The sequence below is a fragment of the Babylonia areolata genome, chromosome 20 (genome assembly GCF_041734735.1).
Source record: "Babylonia areolata isolate BAREFJ2019XMU chromosome 20, ASM4173473v1, whole genome shotgun sequence".
NCBI classification, from domain to species: Eukaryota; Metazoa; Mollusca; class Gastropoda; order Neogastropoda; family Buccinidae; genus Babylonia; species Babylonia areolata.
In genome coordinates, this window is record NC_134895.1 from 30,515,079 (window position 1) to 30,526,827 (window position 11,749).

Genomic DNA, 11,749 nt, shown 5'->3' on the forward strand with positions numbered 1-11,749 from the left:
AGTTTTTGGTTTAGCATGCCTGTTATGTCATGTTTGTCTAATGTATCATCGTCTTTGTTCATTTTAGTTTTTTATCATTTGGTGAAAAAATGATGGAATGATCAACGCTGGAAGCGTGTCCAAGGTTAATGTACGTCAATATACTTTTGCCTTTTCTTCTTCTTCCTTTTCAAATGGTTGTATGGAATCAATATTTTATGTCTACGGTTTTTCAGCCCCGATATCGGCCAGTGTGGTCGACTGGGTTATTGGCATGAAAGACAGATCAAATCAAATTAATGAATCCTTTGTAACAGTTATCGTTTCGGGGTTATTGTTGGGTTTTGTTTTTGTTGTTTCTTTGTTTGTTTTTTGTGGGTTTTTTTGTTGTTGTTGTTGTTGTTGTTTTTTTTTGTCTTGTTGTTTTTATTGGTTTGTTTGGGTTTCTTTTTTTTTTGGGGGGGGGGGGGGGGGGATCCTCGTATTCCTCCTCCTCTTGTCACTGTTGACATTACTGTACCGTTTTCTCTGCTTCTCGCGCTCACATTCGGTTTGTTTTGGATTTCGATGGTTGTACATGTTTGGAATGAAAGCTAAGATACCCGCTTTACACACCCACTTTCGGCTCATAACCTTTCAATTTACAAAATAGTGTCTGATAACTTAAGATAACAAACATGGAGGGAAAGTGTCAATTCACTAACACAATGAAATTTGGGTGTGTTTTTCTTCTGCATCTTCACAAAATAATACGGAAAGCCGCTTCATTTGTATATATCAAAACCGTCGATGTGTTTATTGTGGGCTATCAAAAGAAGGGCTGTATCCACATTTCTTCCCCTGAACTTTTTCGTTTATTAGACGGAAAAACTTGTAAATTGGTTAATAAGATTCTAATATATACTCTACGTTTCTCCCCTCCTCACTTTGGTCTTCTTTAGTCTCTTGACAAGGGAAGAAATATATATATATATATATATATATATATATATATATATTACTGGTTACTGGTTGTGTCCGTGTTGAAGCTCTTTGGAGCTTGTTCACAGATCTCACTAATACAACTGAAAATACATACGCATACGTGGCGCAAGATATCGACAGTGACTAATAGTAGCAATCTGGGTCGAATTTTGCAGGTAGCTCCTTCCAGTGTGCGTCGAGCCTGTTCTTAAAAGCACTGACTGATGGGGCTGTGACCACACTGTCTGGCAGGCTGTTCCAGGTGGCGGTTACGCGCTGAACAAAAAAACTGCTTCTGATGTTGAGTTTGCAGTGTGATTTGTCCAACTTCAGGCTGTGCCCTCTTGTGTCTCTGCCTTGATAGCAACTGATCTGTGGGCGGCTGGTCAAGTACAAACCATGCGTGTATTTATACATTTCGATCATGTCCCCCCTGAGGCGGTGGTGCTCAAGACTGGGCAGGTTCAGTGCAGCAAGGCGCTCTGAATATGGTTTGTCCTTCAGTGATGCAATGAGCTTGGTGGCACGCCTCTGTACGTCCTCTAGTTCGCAGCACAGTGTCTTGTGTCGGGGTTGCCATGCAGTGTGTCCATACTCGAGAACCGGGCGAACTAGAGACTTGTATAGTTGGATGAAGACTGCGGGGGTGAGAAAGTCGAAAGATCTTCGGATGATTCCAAGAAATCTGTTTGCTTTTTCAGTCGCTTGGTTGATGTGGTTCTTGAAGGTCAGCCCTTTGTCAATCAGGACGCCAAGGTCCTTCTCTACCTCACTCTCTGCTAGTTCCACAACTATCAGTTCCCCTTGTCCATTATGGCCTTTCATGTGGTATTTCCTGTCTGTCTTTGGGTTCCCTATTCTCATGACTGAGCATTTATCAGGATGAAACCGCATTTGCCATTTTGTAGACCAATCGTGAAGTCGATCCAGATCGTCTTGCAGTGTTGCCATGGCAGTATCATTGTCGTTTCTTGCAAAAACCTTCGTATCATCGGCGAATAACTTGATATGGCTCTGGACATGTCGGGGCAGATCATTTATGTACATCAAGAACAGAACTGGACCGATGACACTGCCTTGTGGGATGTCGCTTGTCACCTCTCCTCTCTCTGACATTGCTCCGTTGACACAGACTCGTTGCGATCGGTGGCTCAGTATATATATATTACAATGTTTTCTAAACACATTTTCGATTTTTCCGTCTGTGAAACGAAACTGAATGGAAAGAACACAGTGGTAGAAATGTGGATATTGCCAAAAGTCAAATCAGATCAGGTCAGATCAGATTGTGGGGACGAAAAGCCGCCGCAAGGCTTTCCAAGCATGACGCATTTTCTGATAGTATGACAGAGAAAGGAGAGGGGGGCAAAAAGTAATCGTATCAGCCTGCTTAACTGCTGTTTCCGTTCCTCCTCCCTTTCCTCCTCCCGCCCCACTTTCCTCTTATCCTGTTATATTCTTCCTCTTATTCGACAATTATCAACTATATCTGTACATGAGTCATATCAGTTGAAAGAGCAAAAATAAGAACCTGTGTGTGTGTGTGTGTGTGCGCGCGCACGCGCACGCACACACACACACACAGAATGGTAACGATGATGTAAATAGTCCCATCTGCTGCACACTATTTTGAAGATGGCCGACGCGGTACCAGAAGAGGGCCAGAAGACCCCCACACCCGAGCAACAGGTGACCCCCAAACCCGAGCAACCGGTCGAGGAACAGGTCGTGACCCCCAAACCCGAGCAACAGGTCGAGGAACAGGTCGTGACCCCCGAACCCCAGGTACGGGGCACGACCAGTAGGTTCGTGAACTTCCGTTCACTTGACGGTTTCGACTTCCACGTTCCTCTAAAAGTGGTGAACGCCAGCAGCCAGAGAGTTGTCGATCTTCTGGGTAACCCGGGTATGTCATTCGTTTGCCTTTTCTTTATGTCCATTTGTTTCACAGGGAATGGGGAACTGCATATTGGTGAAATAAATAATGGACGAATAATTTTTTGTTTGTTTGTTGGCATATCCACAATTTGTCCCCTCAAGACGGGAAGAGTAATGTTCACAACATTGCGTGGACGTTCACTCCGTCAGTCACATAGATGAGTGGAGGGGAAGAAATGTGGATATTGCCGTTTATTTTCATGGTTTTTGCTTGTTTGAGGAATGACATTCGGAAGTGGGTAACGTTAGACTTGAAGGATCGGAGTCCATAATTGAATTTCTGACGTATTTGGGGAGTGTTTTCAAGCAGGTCTGGCGACTGACAATTCTCTCTGGATGTGTAAGTGGATTTCTCTCTCGAGAATATGCATCTGGGCAATAGTAATCACTTGAGCAGTCAGAAAAAAAAGTCCTTCATGTACTTCACTTGTCAGTATAAGTGAACCAGGAACGCATTTCTAAAGCAGTCATAACCCCCAACCCTTCATAACAAAGGCATATGATGCTCCACTGCATACTTGTATTAACTAATGCTTTGAACTGTTTATATGTCTGCTTTGTCAAGTTTCTTTGTCCTGGTCATGGCAGACTCTGGAGGGTATGCCATATAATTCATGTACAAATTATACTTAACCAATTCAGTGGTTATTTAATTCATGTTTCAAATGTTATCGTTATCTATGCATGAATGAATGTGCCTATGTGCCTGTCTATATTGATAACTAAATATAGGTCAGTGAATCAACCACTTAAACCTGCTTACTGAATTTAAAACTTTGTTCGCAGGCCCAAGACCCGCGCCAGATCATCTCCTCCTACACTACCAGTAAGTATGGGTGGAGTGGATCGAGTGTGGATGGGGGCTGAGTTGGTGGATTTAGGGATTAATGAGTGTTGGAATGAATGACAACGGCAGTGCTAGTGATGATGTCACATGACCATGATAAATGACAGAAATAATGACAATGTCAGTGTCAGAATAATATTGAGGTGAATCATTGTCATTTGGCTGAGTAGACAGGTTTCAGATTCACTTGTCACAGAATACTCACTTGAAGTAGACCCTATTCAGTTTTGCTTAAAATTACAGTTTCAAATATGAGGTTTCTGGAAAGGTAACTTTTAAAAACAGTAAAGTCTTATACAGTGCACACTAAAATTTTTATAAAATTTTTAAAAGAAAGAAAAAAAGTAGCATTACACATCCTCTGGTAACACACCAGATTCAATCAAATGTGTTAATAAAAGACAAAATATAGAGATGAACAAGGACACAAATAGTACAACTGAAATGAAACGATGTTGAGGCAACCAAAGACATTACACAAATGAAAAATGGACCACAAGGAGACAAAAACATTGTTACTCTTGTGCGTGTATTGAACATTTACATGAATTACACGAGAGACCTATCCACTGTCTGTGTGCAGTAAAAAGCATGTTAGTAAATGAATACAAAACAAAAGGTTACAAATAATAAACTTATGTTTAATAACATTATAATAAATAGTGATAACCAGTGACATGACAACATTGACGATGACATTGATATTCTGCCTTAAGCGTATGACAGGACAATGATGACTGTAGTATGGCACTATAATCACCCAATTGATAAACCACCAAACTTATCACTTCAATCAACATTAGTAACAAAGTGACTCAGAATTTTCCATAACTATGATGTCAATGATGTATTACATGCAGGAAATTGAAGTGTATATATATATATATATATATATATATATATATATATACATATCATAATTATATATATATATAGAGAGAGAGAGAGAGAGAGAGAGAGAGAGAGAGAGAGATGTAAGCAAAATGCACAAAATGCGTTACCTTCAGTGACTGCTTATTTCATAAAATCATCCTGTGACTAAACTGTGTGACTGCACATGCATATGATTATTGTGTGTTTCCAAAATTCTAACTATTTCAACAACAAAAACGAATTCTTCATCCTGTCCTATGCATCTGAAAATCAATAATCCATCACATCAGCATGAATTAGTAAATAAACAGTTAATCAGTTACATCTGTTAGACATACATCTCATAGGTCATCTTACGATGCATCTTATCCATTAACTGACAGTTCTTTATCAACTTCCCAATCCAGTATATAATGCACTATGCTGATAACTATGTCCTGAAAAATGAGTATCTAAAAGTAAAATAAAGGAATGGACATGGAAGAAAATTTGAAGCAGTAAAAAGATATCCTGTCATAATTAACTGTTTAATAAGCAACTTTGGTGCATACTTAAAATGAGTAAATGAAATGAAATCTAAATGAAAAAGCTCTCAGTAGGTTTCAGTAGGTATAATATGCTAATGGGCGGTAAGCACCCAACAGCAACTACTTGGAGTCATTTATCCTTCATAACAAAAAATAACCATGTTTATTATTGAAAAGGAGACAAGTTTGTGGATTTAACAACTCTGGGTGCATCTTTCTGTCGACAGGTCACGCGTGGTGAACACACTGTGTCTGTACATGCTATACAAACACCAACTCCTTTATACCATGGACGAGCAGATTCCTCACTTTGAAGTGGACTATTGTGATGCATTCTCTGTTCTGGATGCTGCTATGTTCTTGGAATTGTAGAGAATGGTCATATGGACATGTCTACATTTGATTAATAAATTCATATTTGTTCACTCTGGTATTCTTTCAGGAGAGAGACTCAGAGAGGGAGGGAAGAAGGGGGAAGGGAGAGAGAGAGAGAGAGAGACAGAGACAGAGAGAATGTACATGTGTTACATGTGCATATTATGCTTTACTCATTATTCAGTTGTTGTCAGTTGTTTTTTTCATCAACAGTGTTAACTTCTTTTAACTGGAAAATGTTTTTTGCTTGACTGTACATTGTCATTTCATTTTGTTGTTGTTGTTGTTTGTTTACATACATATTTCCCTTTTCTGTTTTGTAGAATTTCAATAACAATTGTCCACCCATTATTAAGCATTTTTCACTTTCATGACTGCGTTTGTCTGCCCCCTTTTACATGTCTATCTCAAGCGCATTTACCTTACCTATGCACAAACTCCACTAATGCCTGGGTGTTTAGGAGTTCCAGATCCATGAAGCATAAAAAAAACTTTTCTGTCACTGCAAAACATAATGTTATCACTTTCCTGAGATTAAAAGTCTTTGCAACCTGAAAGTCAAAACTTTTTTTTTTCAACTGATCTGTACAATGCACAATTTCATGTTTTTGTACAATTTTATATGTCTTTTTTGTGTATGTGTATATGCAGTTTTGATACAGTTCCACTTCACCCAAAGTCCTCTTATCAACATTTTCTGCAGATCTTTTTTCTTTTTTCGCTCATGAAATGAGTCCTGTTTTCCCCCATGAAACTGTATATGCTCTTCACTTCTGATTAAATTGCATGTGAACTAAAGTGTGTCGTATCTGAGAAAAGCTTGCTGGCCAGGTGAGAGTGAAACGGGAAAAACACTGAAACCTGTCATATTCTCTTCAATGTTCTTTTTGACTCAGTTGTATAAACAATATGGTCTATGTAATGATCCAATGTTTGGTTTGTGCGCGCGCGCGCGCGCGCGCGTGTGTGTGTGTGTCCATGGTAAATTCTAACATTGTCATTTTCACTGGAAATACTTTGCTAATACCAATGTTGACTGAAAATAGTGGGAAAAAAATCTTCAGTCATACCAACAAGTTGTAAGTCTTACAGATTAAGCTGTATTTCTGGACCATTTTGTTGAGGATCCAAATCTAAAAAATGTTTGGGTTTGAAGATGACAGGACATGTTTTCTTTTTCGCAATTAAAAGGAATACAAATTCTGGGCAGAACACATAGTGACACTAACTACATCATCAACGTGTTTACTGCATACTAATATTTCAAAGTGGATATTGAATTAACTAGAATGTACATTAAAGAGAAATTGAATGGACCATGTAGTTTCTGTCGGTTATTGAACCTGTCGAACAGAATTTCTGCAGATTTGGTGAAAGCGGATTCATGTTGCATGTTGCGGTGTGCTTGAGGTGATGGCAGCATCTCCTTGACCGCAGACTTTAAAGAATTTCTTGGATGCCCAAGATATTGCAAAATAAAATGATTTAAATGGCGTTAACACCTCGAATACTGTAATCAATTTATCACTAAAAAAATGTTCAAATAATTTTTGAATGCCATTAGTAGATGCGCTATAGCTATAGTGGTGAGGATATGTCAACTTACTCTCAAACCGAACGTGCTTGGTTGAAATCTGCTTTTTTGATTTTTTTTTTAACCCATAGCTTTAAAATATCAGATACAGAACACACGTTAAGTTTTTTAAAATGATCGAAATTTCTTCTTTTTTTTTAAGTGTGTATCAGAAGTGAGTCTTGTAGGCCTTGCCTCTCTTACTTGTATGTTTGTTTATTGGTGAAACTCACTCACTCATTCCCTTGACCGCTGGGGTCGTTGGGGGGACATGAGGAAGATGTCATAGCTCGCCACGCCGTTCTGTTGGCAGCTGTCGTGAGGAGATCTGGCATCGTCATTTTGGTCCATTCCTTGACGTTGTCGGACCAGCTCTTTCTCTGCCGCCCCCGTCTGCGCCCTTGGTGAAAGCACAGACTTCTAAAGAAACAATTCCTGATTGCTACAAACTATGCATGGTGAAGACCAGGCATCTAGCCTCAGTGTAAGAGCAGCTTCAAAGCAGTGATTTCCATATATCACTACTGAGCTCTCGCCATTGAAAATTTTCTTTCGGATTCACTCCCTCGTACTGCATCATCAGTTTAGTTCACCCTTGTACCAGATCATCAGTTTAATTCATTTTAAAAAGAAAACAAAGCATGCACACTGATCCATATAAAAGTCTACAAGGAGGAGGGGAGGCGGTCGCAGGGGGGAGGGGTGTGGGGGTCACATTCCTGATGCACACAGACTGGCCTGGCCTTCAGAGGAGATCAAAGGGAAAATCAGAATTCTAAAACCAGCTATTAAATACAAAATACTCAATACAAACAAACAACAACAAAAAGAAAAAAAAGAACCAAAGTCAAATAGGGTTAAGAACAGACATGGCAGACTGAACAAAAGAAACGAGCTACACAATTTGTAAATATATTGTGCTTCAAAGCATACTTGAACAGAAAATCAAATGGCAAATATATTGTGTAATCATTTTTTCGTTTCTTTCTTGATTTTTGTTGTTGTTGTTTTTTTTTTTGGGGGGGGGGGGGGGGGTGGGGGGGGGGTGCGGGGGGTCTCTTTAACAGGTATATCAATAATGTGGAGTTGGAGAATCATTTGTAACAGATAGATCTACAATCCATCCAACACAAAAAGAAATCAAAAGTCCACAGCACTGTAAACCTAATACCTACAATTTGAAGCATTTTGGTGTTGCATCCTTTCACCAAAATGATATTTTTGTAGTACTTATGCTTACATTTAATTTTTCATTTTTGTGGTACTGATGCTGAAATTCATTTTTTAACCTTGTGACCTTGGATTAGTCATGGTCCAAATGATGCATCATGTTCAACAGGAAATTCAAATTATGTACAACTACAAACTGACAAAAACAGCACTCCTGTTCAGAACTGACAACTAAAAATGGGACTTCACTGAACACATTCCAAAGTAACTTCTTCCAACTGGAGAAACTGTGTAACAAAACTTTATTTAAAATCTCAAAACCTGTAATTTCTTCATTCTTAAGGCTTTTAGAAACAACAACAAAATATATATATATATATATATACACACACACACACACACAATACAGTACGCTTCATCTTTACTGGCCACCAGTTGTACCAGACATTGCTTATACCGTCATAGTAAGAAATTGCCCGGCTTTTAGCATGACTAAAAATTCATCGGATATACCAGACATTGTTTATAGCTGCTATGTTTTTTCCGTCACCAGTTGCACCAAACTCTGGATATACTGGACATTGTGTACACCATCAAAGATCTGTTCTCCAGTACTGTCTCTGGATATCGTGTCATGTCAGACATTGCTGATGGCGGCTAGTCCCGTCCCCAGGAGTATCTAATAATTTGTCAGATATCACTGGCAGTGAAGGTCTATCATTCTTTTACTACGAGGACCAAGGCTACAACTTTGGTCTAAAAATACTGACTTGCAAGAAAGGCTGTCTAGACATTACGAAGTTAGTGTAACACAAACATACAGACATCTGAAGGCGTTATTAAAGTATCTGACCTTGTGCTATCATTCTCATTTTCAGATGTTGTCACTGGTGCAATACCTTTTTTTTTTCTTTTTTTTTTTTACTCAAAGCTGACTAAGAAAGGAATAATATAAAGCAAAATTAATAAGTAAAAGGCAAAACAAATTAAACGTAAAATACAATTCCATGTGACAAGTGTTTTAACCTTTCTCCACTATGACTTTCCTTCTCTTGTTCCTGCTGTTTTCTTCCCTCTATCCTTCCATCAGTTCTCCTACTTCCCACCCAATATCATCCATAGCCATAATTCTATTTCTATATTGTTTGTTTGTTGCCTTCATTCCTGGAAAAGATCGCATGGGCGTAACTGTCATCTACATGCACGCATCAATGGAAACGAACTTAAGAGTGGGAGATGGATGTGGAGGGGAGGGGGTTCGGGGGGTGGGGAGCTGGGGGGGGGGGGGGGGATTTGGGGGGTCAGGGGAAACTTGCTGACACAGCACTCTATTCTACACAAAGCAAGAAAGAAACTGACAAAGAACAATTCCAGTGCCGTTGTGACATTTCCATCCAAATTTATACTTAGTTTAATAAATGAACTAAAAATGCATGTCCACAGCCCTCTTTACTGACTATACTAACTTATATCTTGTTTAATCACTTAACTAAAATACATGTCCAGAGCCCTCTTTACTGGGTGTGTTTGACCTCATTTCTATTTCGTTTAATAAATGATTCAACTAACAATACATGTCCAGAGCCCTGTTTAATTTTGGAACAAATTTATATTTTGTTTAATGTCCACAACCTTCTCTGCTGGGTGTATTAGATCTAACTTCTATTCAATGACTGATTTCGTTTAACATTACTGCACCTAATTCCTTTATTTCATGCCAGTGACTGATTTCATAGAAAATTAAGTACATGTCCAGAGTATTCTTCAATTAGTACAATGGGCCCATATTCTGCTTTATATATTTTATTTTTGTGTTTTTATTGTTGATATGTTATGTTCATGTGTTTTTCATCACCATAACAAAATTTGCCAGATACACAGTTAAGAAAATTCTCTCTCTCCCACTTAATCCCTCTTTTCCTATGTCTCTCTCTGCATCACAACCACCATTGGAAAAAAAAAAACATATTGAAATTTGCAAACATAAACACAGAACTATATAAAATGCATGTGGGGCCCAGTTAGTATAAATAACACTTTATAGTCAGGATTCATGAGAATGAGAAATGTTAAACACACACGCCAAACAGAGCGCAGGAAACAGTTGTTTGTATCAACAATACACAACTACATATGCATACAGCACCAACTGTCTGGGAACATTGGTTAAACCAGTATATTTCTGTAATATTTGGAGATATCGGATATAGCACCCACAAGGCAAAAGTGGCTGCTATACTCGATGTGTCAGCTACAGCGGACACCCTATGTCTATCTCAGCAGAGTGGCCAGTATAGCCAGAGTTTACTGTACATTGAGATTTATATAAAGACTCAATATATTTTTTCTTCGATTTAGAATGTGTTTAGTGAAGTCCCATTTTTATTGACTCACTTGTGTAAACAAAGTGAGTCTATGTTTTAACCCGGTGTTCGGTTGTGTGTGTGTGTGTGTGTGTCCATGGTAAACTTTTAACATTGCCATTTTCTCTGCAAATACTTTGTCAGTTGACACCAAATTAGGCATAAAAATAGGAAAAATTCAGTTCTTTCCAGTCATCTTGTTTAAAACAATATTGCACCTCTGGGATGGGCACAAAAAAAATTTAAAAAGAAGCCAAATTATATGCAAACTGCATTTACTGTTGTTGTTTTTTTTGTTTTTTTTTGTTTTCATTCTCGAAACTTGGCACTTTGATCTGATAGGCTGACACAACAACAAGAGCAGTCATTTTTTATCATTTTTTGTTCAAATAGGAACTTCTTTTACTAAGCATGGAAATTATATTTATTTTGCAAACATTTTAGTGCAGATAGTAAAAAAGGGAAATTAATCTGTAATTAATGCTAGGGGACTTAATTTGCTTTAAACTGATCTTTCTCATCTTAAACATTACATTTTGAAATTATACTCAATACATAAAAAGCTTGTGTGTTTTACTCTCAGTGTACAGGGCTTTCACTATGTTCATTCGCCCAAGTGGTCTTTTTCGGAAAATACTAAAATCAATACGAGTGGACTTAATAGATCTATTGGCTGAGCCCTGAAGGTCATGGGCAAAAATCAATTGCGTACAAATATTTATACATATTCAAAGCGCGTGCTCATATTCTTTGTGAACACGAAGGACGCCATTTTGTTTCAAGTTGTTGACCTGCCCGTTCAATCCCATATTCAATCGACAATACACGATAACATGTGATGGAAAGTTGGAGATGGAGATCGTTAAATACTTATTCAGAGAAAGATTTGTGAACGCCTCATCACTTACTGGATTACGCCCCAAACTGCCATAAAGATATCCATAGAATCAGTCGGAATTCACAGTTAAAAATAATAAACCATGAGAGTTAATACCCTTGAATTGATGAAACGCAAAAATTTCCAGTCTTGACTTTTCTCAAAATGAAGTCCTTTTCACTTCATACGTTTAGAAGTACTTGTACTTGGCTCTACATGTTATTAGTTTAACAAAATACTCGATTTTCATATCAACTTTAAAAC

At 38.2% G+C, this 11,749-nt stretch overlaps 1 protein-coding gene across 1 annotated transcript; it reads right to left on the reverse strand.

Annotated features, from left to right (window-relative positions):
- Positions 1–1,086: 1,086 nt before the first annotated feature.
- On the reverse strand, positions 1,087–1,767 carry LOC143294581 (uncharacterized). Its single transcript, XM_076605955.1, has one exon. The coding sequence runs from the start codon at positions 1,765–1,767 to the stop codon at positions 1,087–1,089; it is 681 nt and encodes a 226-aa protein (XP_076462070.1).
- Between the last annotated feature and the right edge of the window lie 9,982 nt (positions 1,768–11,749).

What these genes read in the sequence shown, in the direction of transcription:
- LOC143294581 (XM_076605955.1), bottom strand. Translation starts at nt 1,767, where the DNA reads ATGAAAGGCCATAATGGACAAGGGGAACTGATAGTTGTGGAACTAGCA.